The 20,482-nt window shown below is 39.9% G+C and overlaps 1 protein-coding gene across 2 annotated transcripts in view; it reads right to left on the bottom strand.

The window, feature by feature from the left end:
* Positions 1–20,482, bottom strand: part of GRID2 (glutamate ionotropic receptor delta type subunit 2) — a 1,570,293-nt gene that overhangs the window by 432,566 nt on the left and 1,117,245 nt on the right. For both annotated transcript variants that reach the window (XM_040418160.1, XM_040418161.1), the window contains one exon: positions 9,312–9,509. In XM_040418160.1, coding sequence (XP_040274094.1) covers positions 9,312–9,509 — 198 coding nt within the window. The remainder of the gene's footprint in view (positions 1–9,311; positions 9,510–20,482) is intronic.

The raw sequence follows: 20,482 nt of genomic DNA, 5'->3' as shown, positions 1-20,482 counted from the left end.
ATAAAAAATAAACTCACCTTATCCACTTGATTCTGCAGCCGGTATCTTCTTTTATTCAGGACCTGCATAAGGACCGGCGGTTACATCACCGCAGGTCCTGCTGAATGAATATAGAAGGACCTTCTATCTTCATTCAGTAGGACCTGCGGTGACATCACCACGCTCAACACGTGGTGAGCGAGGTGACCTCACCGCAGGTACTTTTGCAGGATCTGAAGAAAAGAAGATACCAGCTGCATGAGTGGATGAGGTGAGTTTTTTTTTTTTAACCCCTCAATAGACATTTTATTTAGCATTCTGTTTTAAGAATGCTATTATTTTCCATTATAACCATGCTATAACGGAAAATAATAAAATCACCCGAACACCGAACCCGAACTTCAGTGAAAAAGTCCGGGTTCGGGTTCGGGTCCGGGTACCCGAACTCGCAAAGTTTGGTACAAACCCGAACTTTGAAGTTCGGGTTTGCTCAACTCTAAAGACATTTTACCAATATGCTATTATTTTCCGTCATAACCATGTTATAACGGAAAATAATAAAGTAATGTTCGGGTCCCCATTGACTTAAATGGGGTCCGGGTTTGGGGTGAAGTTTGGATCAAGTGCCGGTCCAGAACCCGAACTTTGACCTGAAGTTTGTCCGAACCTGGCTAACCCGAACTTCCACGGGTTCGCTCAACCCTATAAGTCTTCCAGGTACAATAATAATAATAAAAAATACTTATAAGTGGTCGTGGACATGCTTTCCATATACAGAGGGTCGGCCCTCAGAATCATTTCCTGTGGTGGGCCTAAGAGACTTCAGTCTAACGCGGTAGATTATATCAGAGGAATGCAATAATAGTCTAATAATGTCTACGAGACTAGGTGAAAATACAGACTCCTTCACACCTGCTGATGCAGAGACAATGACTAAGAACGAGCTGTTCAGTCCCAGTTCTTGAGCAGAGATGATAACTGTATTTGCAAAAATCATCCCCTCTGTCACAGCCACTATCTCTGGCTGTGACCTTCTGTCATTGCTTGTTCGGCGCTCCTCGCTGAAGTTCCGTTCCTGTGTCATTTGTGGTTCTTTAGGGGTTAACTCCCCTGTGTGCCTATTAGGAGTTAATCCTCTGTCTGCTCCTTGGGTGTGGTCTTTCTGCTGCACCCATGGAACCTGTATATAAGGCTGGGGTTTCCTTAGTTTTGGTCAGCTCTCCTGGTGTGTGTTGTCTTGTCCTGCTCCTGGTTTGTACTCTCTCTCCCATGCTGCTGACCCATGGGATCCGTGTCTGTCTGTCTGTGCTCTGTGGGTTTTCCTACTTGTTCATTTACGTTCTCTCCCGTCCTCTTTGATGTCCTCTTTCCTGTCTTTCAGTTATCTGTTCTGCCAGTTATGTTTTAGTTACTTTGTGTTTATTCTGATGTCTGTGTTCAGCAAGCCTTTGCAGCAGAGTGGCATGACAAGGCCATGCAGTTTACTACTGGTGGAGCAAGTCCTTCTCTGCTCATTGCCACTCCTGCTCCCTTGCGTGAATTCCTGCTTGTATTATAAGTTGCCCTGTTTTGTATTTGCCTGTCTGTTATGTTTGCCTCTGTGCCGTCGGTACCTTCTGGTACCTGTTGTCCATTTGTTCCTGCTGTCACTGTCTAGTTCACGCTCCAGAGTGGACCCTGGCAACTTCCTGCGGCAAAGTCTAACCCTACCATCTAGGGCTCTAGTGAATACCAGGAGTTGCTTAGTCACGCCCCTCTGGAGTATTACTAGACAGTGGCGCAGTGGGGGTTTTCTCCCACTGTGCTGACGGTACATAGAGCTCTTGTTTTGTCTGTGCTGCCTTCCCTGTTTTGTTTGTGCAATAAACTCTTATGTGTCTGTACCTGATTTCCGTTTGTTTATTGCATGACGACGCGGTGGTCTCTCCTGGGACCTCCAACTCGTGACACCCTCTGTATGAAAGCAGAGATCTATCTTCCCTATAAAGAATCATTGTTTATTGGCAGCAGATTTCAGTTTACCCACGGTCATCTATTGCAAACAGCAGAAATGCACTCACCCAATGAAAGAGCATCATCACCCAATCAACGAGCAGCATAAAGCTTCATTGGGTGATTAGTGGCCCATTTTAACAGGGCAATTATTCAGAAAAAATGTTCCTATGAACACATGTTCTTGATAATTGCTCAGATCTATAGCATAGACATGTGATGGCTAACCTCCGGCACTCCAGCTGTGATAAAACTACAACTAACAAGATGAACACTAGTTTGGCTGTTCTCAGAACTACATAGAAATGAATTGAACATGCTGGGAGTCGTAGTTTCACCACAGCTGGAGTGCCAGAGGTTAGCCATCACTAGCTTAGACCATATAAAAAGGTCTAAGCTAAAAAATAAGAACCCTGGCCATAAAATAAAAATTAAAGTGGTTGCCTGGCTTATAAAATATTTAAAAAAAATTCAAAGAGCATGAAATGGCATAATAAAAAAATAAAAAAAATACGACAACGATCCCCTGCCCCTACTATTAATGGCCTGATAATATGTCAAGACTTCTATATTCAGTAGATAACAGAAAATCACAGGTCAAAGAACATGCCTAGAAAAATCTCCCCTGCAAGTCAGTAATTTCACCTCCAGTCTATTGTGTCTATGACCCATATGGAAGCTCTCAAAGAACAGGAAGTCTTGTCAAGTAGTGAAAATAACAGGATTTTAGATTAAAAAAAATTTATAGGATAGGAATAGATAGGAACAATGAAAAATAAAAAAATAAAAAAGTTAAAAAATAAGTTTAGCATAAAAACGATTTAAACAATAGGTCATTTTCTGGTGGAACATTCCCTTCAAGAGAATGGCTTAACATGACATATAAATGACAAAAAAATGCTAAACTATTAATCTTATACATTTCAGTTGTCATGTTGAAATGGATTCAGGTATTCATATATATCACATTAAAAGAATCAATGGAGAAAACCTATGGACACGCTTGGTTATTATTGATTTATGCCATTTCAAGGACAGCGTTAATTCTGAAAATGTATCTATTTATGACCTTCCTATTTTCTGATCCCATTTGTCAACAATGTTCACTTCACAGTGTCTTTGAATGTTGCATTTTTTTAATCACATCTACCTTTAGATTCTAAATGAAACTATGACCTTGGATCTGCAACTCTATTTCTCATTGCTCAGGTTAATAAATATTAGATGCTACTTGAAGAAAGGATTTATTTTACCTATTTCCTCTTACTTGTAATTTGTTATATCCAGGACATGTCAGGAATGAAACTAATTTAAGGGAAATATGGAGGGCCAGAACTGAACTAAGTATTGACTTAGTCAAGGTACATTATTAAATTCCAAACACTATTGATGCATTAATTTTCCATGGGTCTGGTTCCAGCTGGTGTTTTATAATTCTGCTTCTCTTTTCTACTTTTAAATTTGTGTGAATGCTTTTACAGCTCTCTTTTTAAATGAACACTACTTTCAATATATATATATATATATATATACACACACATACAGTAGATATAAAAAGTCTACACGCCCCTGTTAAAATGTCGTTTCTGTGATGTAAAAAAATTAGACAAAGATAAATCATTTAAAAAAAATTTCCACCTTTAATGTGACCTATAAACTGTACAACTCAATTGAAAAACAAACTGAAATCTTTTAGGTAGAGGGAAGAAAAAAATATAAAAATAAAATAAAATGGTTGCATAAGTGTGCACACCCTTAAACTAATACTTTGTTGAAGCACCTTTTGATTTTATTACAGCACTCATTCTTTTTGGGTATGAGTCTATCAGCATGGCACATTTTGACTTGGCACTCTTCTTTGCAAAAACACTCCAAATCTGTCAGATTGCTAGGGCATCTCCTGTGCACAGCCCTCTTCAGATCACCCCACAGATTTTCAATCGGATTCAGGTCTGGGCTCATGCTGGGCCATTCTAAAACTGTAATCTTCTTCTGGTGAAGCATTCCTTTGTTGATTTGGATGGATGCTTTGGGTCGTTGTCATGCTGAAAGATGAAGTTCCTCTTCATGTTCAGCTTTCTAGCAGAAGCCTGAAGGTTTTGTGCCAATATTGACTGGTATTTGGAATTGTTCATAATTCCCTCTAGCTTAACTAAGGCCCCAGTTACAGCTGAAGAAAAACAGTCCCAATGCATGATGCTGCCACCACCATGCTTCACTGTGGGTATGGTGTTCTTTTGGTGATGTGCAGTGTTGTTTTTGCACCAAATATATCTTTTGGAATTATGGCCAAAAAGTGCAACCTTGGTTTCATCAGACCATAACACCTTTTCCCACATGCTTTTGGGAGACGTCAGATGTGTTTTTGCAAAATGTGGCTTGGATGTTTTTCTTTGTAAGAAAGCGCTTTAGTCTTGCCACTCTACCCCATAGCCCAGACATATGAAGAATACGGGAGATTGTTGTCACATGTACCAAACAGCCAGTACTTGCCAGGTATTCCTGCAGCTCCTTTAATGTTGCTGTAGGCCTCTTGGTAGCCTCCCAGACCAGTTTTCTTCTTGTCTTTTCATCAATTTTGGAGGGACGTCCAGTTATTGTCAATGTAACTGGTGTGCCATATTGTCTTCTCTTGATGACTGTCTTCACTGTGTTCCATGGTATATCTAATGCCTTGGAAATTCTTTTTTACCCTTCTCCTGACTGATACCTTTTATCATTGAGATCCCTCTGATGCTTTGGAAGCTCTCTGTGGACCATGGCTTTTACTGTAAACTGCGACTAAGAAAATTTCAGGAAAGACCAACTAGAGCAGCTGAACTTTATTTGGGGTTAATCAGAGGCACTTTAAATGATGGCAGGTGTATGCTGACTCCTATTTAACATGATTTTGAATGTGATGGCTTAATTCTGAACACAGCTACATCCCCAGTTATAAGAGGGTGTGCACACTTATGCAACCACATTATTTTAGTTTTTTGTTTTCTTCCCTCCACCTAAAAGATTTCAGTTTGTTTTTCAATTGAGTGGTTCAGTTTATAGGTCACATTAAAGGTGGAAAAAGTTCTGAAATGATTTATCTTTGTCTCATTTTTTTTACAGCACAGAAACCTGACATTTTAACAGGGGTATGTAGACTTTTTATATCCACTGTATATATATATATATATATATATATATATATATATTTTTTTTAGGGGTGGTTACTTTTAACATTATTTTTTAAAATTACTATATGTATTCTAATATGTGTAGTAACTGTACTAGCCCTTTAATTTCCTCCCTGTCTGCCTTCTTAGCACAACAAGACAGATTTATTTGTTCCTCTCTGTCAACCTGGCCAATCGACCAGGGGAGTAATAGAGGGTGGTGCCTTATTTATTGCACCACACCTCCACTATGAATATTGTTCATGCATGCCCTCCCAGTAGTGTGAAGGTTGGAGGTAACAATTCATGAATTGATTTGTACAAATCAAATTAGTTAACCCTTAAAGGACCTTGCGATTTCCATTTTTGTGTGTTCTTTTTTGCATTCTGAATGGAGAGCAATTGGTTTAGTATGCATCAGGATGTCTTCAGTTCAGTCATTTTGACTGATCAGGCAAAAAAACTGAACGCTTAGCGGAATGCTGGATCCGGCATTAATTTACATTGAAGTGTATTAAGTGTACCGGCAAAACGGATCCGGTTTTCCAAATATTTTTTATACCGGATCCATTTTTCAGGATGACATCAGAGAGTCGGATCCGGCATTTCAATGCATTTGTCAGACGGATCCGGATCAGTTTGCATACGTTTGCCTGCCGGAATCCTCTGCCGCAAGTGTGAAAGTACCCTTAGTGTGAAAAAAATCGACATGGCACAGTATGCGCCCAGCTAATGGCCTCCCTCTGTAGCCTCTTTAAAAGTTGGGAAGTATATTATTTCATATAACACAATAGCAGAACATAGAGACATGACCGTAGGGCAGTACAGCGAATTGACACTCTACTAATGACATGAAATATTCAGGAAGATTGGGCCCATTCATTACATTTTTGCACTGGTCCCACCAATATGTTAAAATGGCCCTGGCCTCACCTGCCTGCCAGTAACAGCATCTTCCTCCAAGTAATGATGCAGTAGGTACAACAGGTTACAGACAGGGGAGATAGGTTGATGTTCAGGAGGAGGGAGAGGGGAAAGAGGTGGTTGAGCATATTGAGATCATCCATATCTTTCAGGATTCATTTCAGGGTCACAGCATCGACAGACTATGCTCCGGAAGTATCTGTACTCTTTGATAACAGTGTGCTTGGATTCCTTGCGTAGCAGCTGATTCAATTGCTGTGAACTACATTAAAACCCTGCTTTAACCCATCAGTCTAAGCACAATGGTATCAAAGAATCCATGAGCAGCATCTGCTTACACTTCTGGGGGAAGGGGTTATCTCCGGGGCTACCTGACATCTAAAAGAAGGAGGCCTTGAAGGAGTTTTTAGAGCTGGTACCTTCAAAAGGTTACTATTTACTCCAAATAGTTATGCTTGTAGGGAATTGCCTTACCAGGATAAGTTCTGTTAAGTATTCTGTAATCAACATAACAGGGCAGATGTGCTAGCGACTTCTTTCACTGTTCCAGCTGTCCCAGTGCTTATGGGAAAAGGAAACTGGCACCAATAAAAACTATAGCCCATCCCACAAACAATAAGCCCCTGCACAGCTGCATTGATGGAAGGATAGACAGGCTATGTGTGTTAGAATATAGCGTTGAAAAAATGTAATAATAATAATTTTAAATAAAAAAGTGATTTTATGATGCAAAACTAGTAAAACATTGTAAGAACTATATAAATTTGCCATTACTGTAATCATATCAACCTACTGAATAAAGTTATTAGTGAACTCCATTAAAAAAACACTAACAGAATAGCTGGTTTTGGTCACCTCACCTCCAAAAAACAAAAAAAAAACAACAATGTGAGCTAAAAGTCCACCAAATCTATAGCTCATTCTAAAACATAAGCCTGCACTCACTTGCCTCAATGGAAAGATAAAATGTTATGGGCGTTAAGATGTTAAAAAAAAGGAATACTTTTTTTTTTAGTTTTGTGTCCCCAAAAGTGGCACATCTCTGGGTCATATGCCGCTTGGGGAGATGCTTCAGTGCTGCAGCCAGTTATTGGCTGAAGTGGCACGTGTGACCCCCATCCACTCTGAGTCAACAAGCAGGGACTGAAGCACCGAGACCTCAATGGTGGACCAAAAGACCCAGAACCTAGCAGTGGGGAGCAGGTTAGTATGCTTTCTTTAGCAGGTCTGGGAAGGTTGGGGGAGGGGTGGCAAAAAGTTTGCCAAAGCTGGACAACACCTTTAAAGCATGGCTATTTATTAACAAACACCCTGGGAACACCAGGGCATCAGCATTGGTATGTCAGAGAGTTTTGTTTTATTATTGTATAGCATTTTGGCTCTTTTTAGTTGTGATGGAAAAGTTAAGTCTCTTGGATATCATCGATTCTAAGCCTAGTGCTAAAGGCACAAAACATGTTAATAATGTATTGATCTCATACTGATAACACTCATAACATGATAACTTAAACTCAATTTGTATAGCCCAGAGGAATGATTGAAACCTCAGTTATGCTTTATGTCTTTATGCTTTATACATCTATAAAGAACAAGAGAAACATCACATAACGACTTTTTGGCTTAGATTAATTTAACATGATGAAACTCTAGAGTTTAATTTGTATTAAAAGAATATTTATGGAAACATCGAATTGATGCTTGGTGAAGGAATTAATTACAAGTTATTAGATAGAATTTGGGGATTCAATAAGGTGTTGAGGAGCTGAAGAGGCAGTACGAGGTTGGTTGTGTTATTAAAAACTTAGAAGGTGATAATATAAGTAGGTTAAAATAGTGTAAGTATATATTTTAAGGGCATTTTAATACACTACACAGAAATAAATTTAATTGCTTAAAGGGTTGTGCCAAGTATGAATGTTATCTCCTAACTATGGGATATAGGATGACCAACTGATCTGTGAGTATCCGGCAACAGGAACCCCGACCAGAGTTTTATGTTCCTGTCCTGATAGATTAACAGGCCAATAATAATTTTTCTATGGGACTGATAGAGATAGCCAAGTATAGTACTCATCTATTTCTGATAGTCCCATAGAGGATGATTAAAGCGGCAGGGTACATCCTGATTCTGTCATTCCATTAAATTGGGAACATATGACCCTTGTTCTCAGGATCGGTAGGTGTCCAATGGTAGGAATCCAGAGATCAGTTAACCTCTATGGATAACTTTCATACTTGGCACAACCCTTTTCATAAGGGGAGCTTATAGTGTTGACAGTGTGTTATACAAACATTATACAATATAATATTGCATTTTCAGTACAATTGTCTCCCTATAGTATATATGCTATCTTCATAGTCTACCCATTATCAGCATGGCATATGCTATGATGGCTTATAATAGTAAATTTATTTATCTCACAAGAAAAATTTAAATCTAATATTCCATAAAGGCTTCGGGTTTTGTGAAGTTTGAAGTATTGCTTGCCTCACTATAAAACAAAATAATCTAGTAGCTAAATAAGTAGCAATAGCCCAAATACTGTCCATTATATATTTATTACTATTTACATAGTAAACCAAATCTAATGCCATTCACCTTCTTCAATATAATGATATAATGACTCTAGCCATTAAATTGAACATAGTGGTCCCTCAAGTTAATTGTATGTTGAAAGCATTGTAACTCCAGTGCAGTGGAAAACTGGTAAATGGTTCCAAGGCCCAAAAATGTCATTCCAAGATAAAATAAAAATGTAAATTGAAATAAAATAAGCAGATCACTAAGACAAATAAACCAAGTTGTTACAGATCACGGTCAGGAATGGCTGTTGAAAGTTTTATATCACTATATATGATGAAGGCAGGAAATTGTTCAAGGTCCTTTACAGTATACAAAGTGTTAAAAAATAAAATAAAAATTGAGCCATTCTTACTTAGTGTCCAAATGAGCAGCTTATCCTGGCACAGACAGAGAGTGGTACAGGACACACACTGTACTGTAAAGGGAAACTACTAGACAACCAAAACAGGTGTTTTACTTGAGAAATGGCCATGTTGATTGGTTGGATCTGAGTCTGAGACATGGTATGGTAATATGAATAGTACTATTTTGCATTTCATTACCCAGTGAATTAGTAATTTACGCATAGTGATAGATAGATAGATAGATAGATAGATAGATAGATAGATAAAAATGTGTATGTATATATATATATATATATATATATATATTCATATTATTATATTATTTCTATTTTAACTTACCTTAAATAGCAGTTCACCTATCACCCCATTCCAAGTACCATCCTCCTGAGGACTTCCATATTTGTGATCTGGGGCAATGTATATCTCATATTTAAATCCCAAATAATTAGATAAGGCATCGAGGACATCAATAGAAAATCCTTTGTATTTCTTTGGCTTTCCCAATACATTTTCCAACACCATTACAAATGGTTCTTCCTGTAAAATAAACACTTATTATAGCAAGAAAATACTACTACTACTAATAGTAATTATAACAATATTTAGTAACAATATTTATTAAAATTTATTTTTAATAAATCTTATCATACATGGTAGTTTATATTTGATTTTATTTTTGTATACATATTATTTTTCTTCAAACTTGTGTCAATGGCTTTAAACAAAAACATATCAGGTTTATATTTGTGTGTAATGATATCTATTAATATTTAAGCATTCCACCTATACTGTTTCCTATTAAAACCCAAATTTGACGATGATCTGTTTACTTCCTTTAACTTTCTTTTATCTAACTAAAGTGCACCAATATTCATAGATCTTCAGCTTATTGGGGTTATCCAACCCCTTTAATGACCCCCAAAATGCCCAGGCACTTCATACAGGTTATACTTACCCCACTCCCTGGCACCCATGGCGCTCCTGATACCCGCATGGCCACCACATCTTCCTGTTGTGCGGATAAAAACACCCGGCGATTGGGGGCGGTAGCCAATAGCAGGCAGAAACTAGAACGAGCCTTCCTAGCTTCACCCATGATTCTAGAAAGATTAGTTACCATTGCGGCCTGCTATTGGCTAACCCCCCCCTCCCTTTCCATTGCTGGATGTTTTGATCCGTGTGACGGGGAGATGCAGCGGTGGCCATACGAACATCAGGAGCAACATGGATGCAGGGGAGCAGGATAAGTATAACCTGTATGAGGTGCCTAGGCATGTTGGGGGGCATCATAGGGGTTGGATAACCCCTTTAAAGTTTTGAGTAAACAAATACAGCTCTCCATAATATCCAACATGTATGAGCAATTTGTAGCCACCTCTCCCTATTGACCTTATGAAAATTTGCTCTAACAAACAAAATACTATACAAATGACCAGAAGAGGAATATTTATGAGTGAAAATTTCAATATTTTTTTTTTATGTTGGCACTTTGTCAGTTAGTGAGTTTCCTATTATAAAAGAGATGTATTTCTTGCATATAAACAAGTGGACAAAATTGTTGGTACAAATTGAGCTAAAGAAAGAAAAACCCACAATGGTCACTGAAACAACTTCAAACTGAATAATAACAGTAATAATAAATAAAAAAATTCGGAAAATGGCGGAGACCAGGCAGGATGAGGCTTTTTTATAACGCTGCAACATCACAGGGGCTGGCTAGCTGCTGATTGGCTGTCTGCATTGCATTGTAGGTGCTCCCTCGTTCCCGGGCTTCTTACTTTCACATTGTAACATGTGCAGCAGCCATTTCATAAAAAAAATACGATTCGTTACCACGAATCACCAGGGAATTCAAATTCGTGACAAATCGAATTTTCCCTGAAATTCAGATCAAATTCCCCATTGTCAACTTCGATTCGCTTAACACTAATGATAATATAGCGGCTCCAGCGCCCTAACTGAGGAGGCTAGTAGTGTTGCATAGATTAAGACTTATGTAGCTACATGAGTGTTTGGCAGTGTGATGTCTTGGATCTTAAAGCACATTGTAACGGGTAAAGGCCATTAGTATATGTGCATTGGCGGTGATTAGTTTGCACCACACATCAAATAATTAAAGCCTGATTTTAAGTGTTGTGGTTTTCAATCTAGCTACTTTGTTCTCCTCACAGTGTGAGATTATGAACAAACAACTCCAAGCAAAAGAGTATATACTACTAATAAAGCCTCATTCACACGTCACGGATGTGTACTGTACGCGGTCTCCATGGACAGCACACATCCGCACACATCGGTTTTTTAGCAGGGCCCATGGGTCCGTTTTTTTTTTAGCATGGATGCATTCTCTATTTTGTCAGTGTTCATAGGTCCATCACACCCATTATAGTCTATTATGCCATCCGTGTTTCATCCGTGTTTCACGGATCATTCAGAAGAGATGCTTTGAAAATCATTTTTCAGCTGTTCAGTGTCAGTGAAACACGGATGACACACAGACAGCAAAAAAATGGACACATAAACCCAACACGGGTCCATCATGGACATCTTCATGGAGTCATCATTTACCACCTTTTCACGGATTTAAGCACGGACACGGACTTGTGAATGAAGCTTAATAAACCAGCTTTATTAGTCAGCTTCTTATGGCCTCCTGTGCTTTACATTTGTCTGATGATAATATTATACAGGGTCACTTTAGACCATCTTTAACAGTTATGGTCCAATAAAGGGTTTGTTATTTTCATTTAACCATTGTTGCACAGGCAATGATTGTGCCAAGAGATTAGAATCCTAAAAACATCCCAATACTTTATTTCAGAGTTCGGGTGTAGAACATATAATATCATTTTTTGCTTGTTTGTTTTTTAAATCAGACAACCCCTTTAGATCCATATTTCAGCCTTATACAAGGAAACTATGGGGACATTTACTAAATGCGTAAGAAGGTCGCACGTTTTTTCGCAAGCCATTTGTGTGGCAGAGAGTGCAACATTTCCCCCTTCATGCCACTTTTCAGAAGTGGCAAAAAAAGGGGCATACTATGGATGGGTAGGAAGCATCATCGCAGTCCCGCCACATTTATCTTTCTTCACCCCAGTTATCTGGTGTGAAGAAATACTTAAATCTTAAGCAACTGGGAGGCTGCCATAAGTGTGTCGCATGGCACAGCTGGAAGATACACCAAATACATGAGGCGTGTGCCTCCAGCAGCACAGGAGAATCGAGACTGGCGTACCATAAGCTTGCCTTGATAAATATCCCCCTATGTCTGCACAATAGAAAATTTTATCTTGTAGCATGTACTGTTTATTATATTGGGCAGAGATGTCCATTAATAACACTGGTTAATGCTACTTTTATTCAAATGTACAGTAAAGCATTTTTAGGGTATCTTTGTGGCATTGGTTCTGATTATGACATTTGTTTTCCTTAATTAGGTCTATTTTTTTAGATAATGGATTCTCCATTGGGAAAACAAATGCAATAACTCCGTTGGAAAGACATAACATACCCACAAATCATATGGAATTTGTCTCAACTTTAACAAAAGTGATCGTATGAAATAGCTAATGGTGTTGTATTTGTTACAATAACAGAACAACAAAGTAAGCTGATTCAGAAAATCTCAATTAATACGCAGAAAAATGCTGTTTGTGTGATTTTTCTTGTGTGTTATCAGGACAATCACATTAGAAGCTCAAGCAGTAGAATGCCATCATATGTGTGTCCATACCTTTCCTCTATCAACTTTATATCCTCGGTAAAACTTGTTCCTCACTCAAATCACTATCACTATCCTGAATTCGGTACAAGTAGTAATTGAGAAAGTGCACCTATATTTCCATATTAATATCCAAATTCTGAAAGTTTGTGAATATGTTTTAAATATTTGATTAGTGTACATTATGAATCTGAGGACCATCAAAGACTCCTTCTTTTATTTTTTTCATTTCTCATTCCTGGGAATAATCTACAATTGTATAAGAAACAATCCCCATCTTTGTTCAAAGCTTTCACATATTACTTCATCAGTCCCTGCTTTATATGGGAGAATGTTTTCTTATCAGTGGCTAAGATATTTGCTGCACCTACAGCCCCTGAAGGCCATGGCACTTTTTAATGTATATGTCAGTAGCTGCAGGTTGCATTGGGGTAAAATCTCTTCCACAATGCTAGTCATTTTTAGATTTAGTATCCTCAAAGTACAATAAATTCGTTCAACCATCATTGGCAACTAAAAAAAAAATGTGTAGGGCAGTGACTCTCTATAATAAGGAGGATTTATTTATGTAGATTGTGCCTCATATTTTTCTCTGTCTGTAGATGCATATTCGTATGCAAATAGCGTCACAACACTGTATTATTATTCGCATATCCATATGCAGTTTTGTTCAATAATTATTTGACTATTAGATTGTTGCTTATAGAGTTCCAGATTTAATATTCAACACTTAACACTATTGCAAATAATTGCTCACTTGATTTACAGCATTGTTTTTACAGCTGTCCTAGTTCATTTAAATCCTTAATTAAACAAGAGAAAAACACTTTCTGGTCGTTTAACAAGTAAAAAGGTAGAAACCAATTATGCAGTATATGATTATTCTGAAATTTAACCCACTGGAACTGAGTTTGTAATCTCATATTAATTTGACTATAAAGTGATTTAATATGTTTATACAGTATTACAAGGACTTACAATATTGCTAACTAAATAATAATCTATTGAGAATAAGGGACAAAAATACATTTAGCTCCTGGCAGTACATAGAAGTCACTAGGCCCCATAGCAAGAATCTAAATTGGGTCCACATGCCCTCTTCATAGCCCCTCCCACTACAGCATCCTTGCCAGCAGTGTACTGATATGTGAGATATGAGGTATAAATTACAGCTCGTACCTCACATATCACCCGAGCACAATGTAAGTCAATGGGAGAACCCGAGCATTAAACCAGGCACCCCCTGCTCTGAAGAGTGGAGGGTGTCTGGTTCACATGAAAAGGTCAGAAATTGATGGAAACACCACTGAAATTGTTCAGGAACAGCATGGGGAGGATGTCTGGATGCATCTTGGACTCCCAGGTCGCTGCTGGGAACGATATTGTCCGAGTAGTATGCCACTTTTACAGGCTGACAATAATACGCACAAAGCCAAAGATACAACTGTTCATGTAGTGGGACTCCTTCACTCATAAAGCCTATGCACTAAGTGAAAGGGCTGCCAAAAATTACAAGGAACCGGCACTCCAATACAGCCTTTATTACACATAAAGGAGGGCATCATACACCCTTGAAAAATTATGATTGATGGCCTGTTGGTTAGATGACCCTCTAAAAAATTATATGCGAGGGCCTGCAGATGAGCTGATCTTCTAAAAAATTATATACGAGGGCCTGTAGGTGAGCTGACCCTGTAAAAGATTGTAGGTGAGGGCCTGTAGGTGAGATGACCCTGTAAAAGATTGTAGGTGAGGGCCTACTGGTGAGCTGACCCTCTAAACATTTATATGCAAGGGCCTGCAGGTGAGCTGACCCTCTAAAAAATTATATACGAGGGCCTGCAGGTGAGCTGACCCTGTAAAAGATTGCAGGTGAGGGCCTATAGGTGAGCTGACCCTATAAAATATTGTAGGTGAGGGCCTGCAGGTGAGCTGACCCTGTAAAATATTGTAGGTAAGGGCCTACAGGTGAGCTGACCCTGTAAAACATTATATGCGAGGACCTATAGGTGAGCTGACCCTGTAAAACATTATATGCGAGGGCCTGCTGGTGAGCTGACCCTGTAAAAGATTGTAGGTGAGGGCCTGCTGGTGAACTGACCCTCTAAACAATTACATATGAGGGCCTCCAGGTGGGCTGACCCTGTAAAACATTATATGCGAGGGCCTGTAGGTGAGCTGACCCTGTAAAACATTATATTCAAGGTCCTGAAGGTGAGCTGACCCTGTAAAACATTATATGCGAGGGCCTAGTGCTATGGCCTGTGGGTGAATGGCTGGGTATTTGCACTTGCTTTTAAATGCCTGGGGGAAGGACATTGGGACGCTACACTGGGACACGGAAGTGGATGTGGTCGCTGATGGAGCTTGTGAAGGTCCAGGTGCAGGGTGGGAGGCACCAGGGCCTTCACCTTCGACAGAGGATTGGCCAGCACATAACACAGAGGGAGAGGAGGCAGTGGTGTTACCCGCATACACAGATTGTGGACCCAGGCGTTCGCTCACTTATTACGGTGCTTGGATGCCATGTGGCGGATCATGCTGGTGGAGGTGAGGTTGCTAGTGTTCACGCCCCGGCTCATTTTGGTATGGCAGGGGTTGCAAACTACTATTCTTTTGTCGTCCGCACTTTCCTCAAAAAAGCGCCATACTGCGGAACACCTACCCCTTGGTAAGGGAGATTTCCGTAAGGGGGTGCTCCGTGGAACAGTTGTGGGCCTGTTTGGTGTGGCCCGCCTTATGCCTTTTGCCACCCCACTGCCTCTTCCAGCCTGTTGCGGTGCAGCAGATCCCTACCCCTCTGTACTGCTGTCCTCGCTCAGCTTTCTACCTTCCCAGGTTGGGTCAGGGACTTCATCGTCCACCACCTCCTCCTCAACTTCCTCACTCTGCTCAATATTCCTGACTTGTTGACCTAACTACAACCTCAGTGATTGACAACTGTGTCTCATCCTCTTAATCAACCTCTTGAGACAGTAATTGCTGTTGACTTATTGGCAACTGTGTCTCATCATTATCCAACTCATTAAACAGTAATTGCCATTCCCCACCGTCATATTCTTGTGACTGTGGATGCTCAAGAGTTTGGGAATCAGGGCTCAAGATCTGTCCTTCTTCAAGCATGCTTGGCGAGACGGCCAAATCAAGGAATGGCGCTGAAAAGAGCTCCTTGGAATATCCGAGTGTGGGATCACTTGTTTGCCCAGACTCTCCATGGTGAAAGGAAGGAAGATCTGGGTGAGGATTGTGTTGAGCAGACTCTAGGCTACTGAGACTGGACTTGGTGGAAGACAGGGTGGTGCTTAAGCGACTGGAAGCATTATCTGCTGCAATCCAACCGACCACCTGGTCGCACTGGTCTTGCTTCAATAGTGGTGTCCTGCGCCACCCTGCAAACTGGGACCTGAAGCTAGGTATCATGGATGATTGTTTTTCTTGTGCTATGGCAGCAGGCACAGTTTCACCGTGCACAGGACTATGGCCTCTGCATGCACCATCAGTGTCACGGCCACTGCCCCATCCCTTACTGCTCGTCTTCTTCATATTAAATGTTATATATGCTTAAAATTCTGTCACACGTACAGTAGCGTAGGATTTGGAAGTGTATGCGCAACCAAATTTAAAAAGGTATTTGGGATGTGGAAACGTCCCACAGGAGATATTCCATAGATAATGTTAATGCTGTCACCAGCGGCTAATAAAAAATTACAGAGAATGTCACAGGTATTTAGGATGAGGAAATGTTATACAGGAGAGGTACCACCGATAATGTATCTGTCAGCAGCATCTACGAAAAAAACGACACTGTATGTCACAGATAAATTATTTCAGCGCACACGTTACACTGCAGATGTGGCACTGGCAATGTCACTGTCAGAAGTGGACACTATCTATTAAAAAAGTACACTGTATGTCACATATACAATTTTTGATGCGCACACTTTACACTGGAGATGTGGCGCAGCTAATGTCACTGTCCGCAGCGGACACCGTCTATCGAAAAAGGACACTGACTGTCACAGATATTTTTTGGATGCACACACTTTACACAGGAGATGTGGCGCAGCTAATGTCGCTGTCTGCAGCGGCCTAACTATTGCACACTATTTAGCGCAGGATGCGCTAAAAATAGATAATGCTGCCACACACAACAGTACTTAAAAGGACTTTTGGGTCTGTAAAGATTTAGCTATTTAGCGCAGGTTGCGCTAAAAATGTATACTTCTGCTGCCACACACAATAGTCCTTAAAAGGACTTTTGGGTCTCTGAAAAGTTTTTCTAATAAAATATTCCTATAGCACTCCCTACACTGTCTTTCACTTACTCAGCACATCTCTCTATGACTAAGACTGAGCCGAACAAGCGTCATCGGGTGCTATATAGCAGCCAGCCGGCCAGCCAGTCAATGTAATGCCAGTAACCAACATGGCTATGGCATTACAGTAGGGCAGCACTTAACTGCACATTTATTGGCTGCGTAGCAGCCAAAAAACGTACGGGGAGGAGACTCGAGCATTGCACTCAAGCACATGCGGTATTCGGCTGAATACCGCCATGTGCCGAGCATCGAGATGCTCGAGCCAAACTGGTGTTTGGCAGAGCATGCTCGATAAACACTAGGGGGAAATGAAGAGGACCTCCTCTTACCACTCCATTCTAGTCTCAGTGGAGAGCTCATCTTCCATGCTCTTTGGGGTTAAAGGACCTGTGATGATGCTCTGCTGTGCAGTTATTTTACTAGGGGACTACACCATGCTCTGTACAGTTCCTTTACAAGACATGCAGGGCTTGTGATGCTGAAGATGATGTAATCACAGGTCCTGGGAACTGCACCATTCTTTGTGCAGTTCCTTTACTACATGTACAGGACCTTGCTCCACTGATGGTGGGGTACTGTACTGAAGCTGAACAAAATAAGTGTAATTTGGGGGCGTGATCTATTCTCCACTGTGGGTACCATTTCCCCATGGGTCCCATAGCGTGGTCTGCCTCTATTGGACGTATGCCACTGGCTACTGATTCTGAATCTTCCAAAAACAGAACTTCTGTTTGCACCAACTATAACATGCCTAAACGTGACATTTCCATTTCTTAGGCAGCAGACCTTCTATTTTGTCTGCATGGTTTTGCATTTTTTGCTTATTTTTTATTTTGCCAAAAGCCAGTCATACATGAAGAAAACTGTGAAGGAGACACTGTATTAAAGTTGTATTGTATACATATTTTATGCGCTTGGAATACTACATGTTATAGTTGTCCAGTATTCTCTATATAAATTACAAATTGCACAAATAGTGAGGTATCACTACTTTATAAATTGTAAATTCAGGAGATAGATATGTATGTTTCTTTCCAGTTCTCCTGATCCAGTTGGTAAAATCCCAACCTGATCACAGAACTGGTTGCTTTGCAAATCTTACCTAATCTTCCTTTGCAGGTACAAAAAAACAAGTGTTTGACTAAAAACAGCTCATAAATTAGGCTCCAGGCCTCATATATCTTGTCAAAAACCTTGTGAGGGACCAGAGATACCGTTGGTAACAAAGCCCATTATTACCCATGTAAAAATTATATCATATGTTATAAGTATGCTGCACGTTTTCAAATAGGAAGAATGATGCTGATGTTGATTTCTTTCATGGATTTCACCCATTGCAATGAGGGAAATTCACAAAAAAAATGAATCAAATTTCAGAACAGAGTTTGTTCTAGATTCCCTAGCTGATTAAACAGTATCTTACTTACATTGTTTTATATCGCAGTTTCTCTTTAATAAGTATTTGCTAAATATCTGCATTCTGTTCAGTGTGACAAAAGATTTGTCACAATTAAAAATAAATAAAGAAGCAGAAAAATTTTCTAATTAGACCATTGCAAACAATTGATTATTTACATATTTCCAAGTTTCAAGCGGCTGGCCTGCAGAGCTTCATTTGTAGTGAAATGTGACCTAATGTGTCAAAACAATAAAGAGTAACCTACTTTAATGAACAATGTTTTAAAAAAGGCAAAATGTTATATTTGTAATTGACAAACATGTGAATAATAAAAGTATGATAGTGGAAATGCATAATTACAATACCGATTTTTTTTTTGGTTCAAATAAATTTGGTCAGGATCAAAAGAGTCCCAGTTGCCCTAAAAAGTCATATATCACATTCTAAGGTGCACACTCTAATGTCTAGTACTGTATCCAACTCCATTCAAGGTCTTTAAAATTATCCCTTTTTGGGGGGCAGTGGCGGCTATTTATACACACAGGGGAACACATATAAACCCATCTGTGGCAGAAAAGTAGTGCCAAAATTTGGCACGCTGCTGTTGCGCAATGTTTTATGGATTTTTGGGGGTTTTACTCATTGGTCACCATTTTTAAATGTAGTGAGCAGTGAAGCATGCGGTCCATCCCTTTTATTATGATCTATGCCAGGAAACTTGCCTAGATTATAGCAGGTATCTAGACCAGCTATGTACCTTGCTTGTCTAGATCTCCGCTTTAAGTGAGAGATTAAGGCTCGCATGTAAAACAACAATCTAGATATACACTCACCTAAAGAATTATTAGGAACACCATACTAATACGGTGTTGGACCCCCTTTTGCCTTCAGAACTGCCTTAATTCTACGTGGCATTGATTCAACAAGGTGCTGATAGCATTCTTTAGAAATGTTGGCCCATATTGATAGGATAGCATCTTGCAGTTGATGGAGATTTAAGGGATGCACATCCAGGGCACGAAGCTCCCGTTCCACCACATCCCAAAGATGCTCTATTGGGTTGAGATCTGGTGACTGTGGGGGCCATTTTAGTACAGTGAACTCATTGTCATGTTCAAGAAACCAATTTGAAATGATTCGAGCTTTGTGACATGGTGCATTATCCTGCTGGAAGTAGCCATCAGAGGATGGATACATGTTCTCATTCTGTTTACGCCAAATTCGGACTCTACCATTTGAATGTCTCAACAGAAATCGAGACTCATCAGACCAGGCAACATTTTTACAGTCTTCAACAGTCCAATTTTGGTGAGCTCGTGCAAATTGTAGTCTCTTTTTCCTACTTGTAGTGGAGATGAGTGGTACCCGGTGGGGTCTTCTGCTGTTGTAGCCCATCCGCCTCAAGGTTGTGCGTGTTGTGGCTTCACAAATGCTTTGCTGCATACCTCGGTTGTAACGAGTGGTTATTTCAGTCAACGTTGCTCTTCTATCAGCTTGAATCAGTCGGCCCATTCTCCTCTGACCTCTAGCATCCACAAGGCATTTTTGCCCACAGGACTGCCGCATACTGGATGTTTTTCCCTTTTCACACCATTATTTGTAAACCCTAGAAATGGTTGTGCGTGAAAATCCCAGTAACTGAGCAGATTGTGAAATACTCAGACCGGCCCATCTGGCACCAACAACCACGCCATGCTTAAAATTGCTTAAATCACCTTTCTTTCCCATTCTGACATTCAGTTTGGAGTTCAGGAGATTGTCTTGACAAGGACCAGACCCCTAAATGCATTGAAGCAACTGCCATGTGATTGGTTGACTAGATAATTGCATTAATGAGAAATAGAACAGGTGTTCCTAATAATTCTTTAGGTGAGTGTATGTCCCCCACAGTGAATGGCTTATTATCCTTTTTTTGGGAAGTAGCCACCGAATTAGCAACCAGAAAACCTATATCGTCCTAGAAAATGAAGAAGCAATGGCTTTTTACAAAATATTCCTTCCTTGGAAATAGTTTCTGGTTTGCTATACTGTATGGGGTAGGTTTCCCAGCAGCAGCCCCAAAGCGTGGAAG

This window comes from Bufo bufo, chromosome 2 (assembly GCF_905171765.1).
Source record: "Bufo bufo chromosome 2, aBufBuf1.1, whole genome shotgun sequence".
Taxonomy (NCBI): domain Eukaryota; kingdom Metazoa; phylum Chordata; class Amphibia; order Anura; family Bufonidae; genus Bufo; species Bufo bufo.
This window is presented reverse-complemented; position numbering and strand designations above follow the sequence as displayed.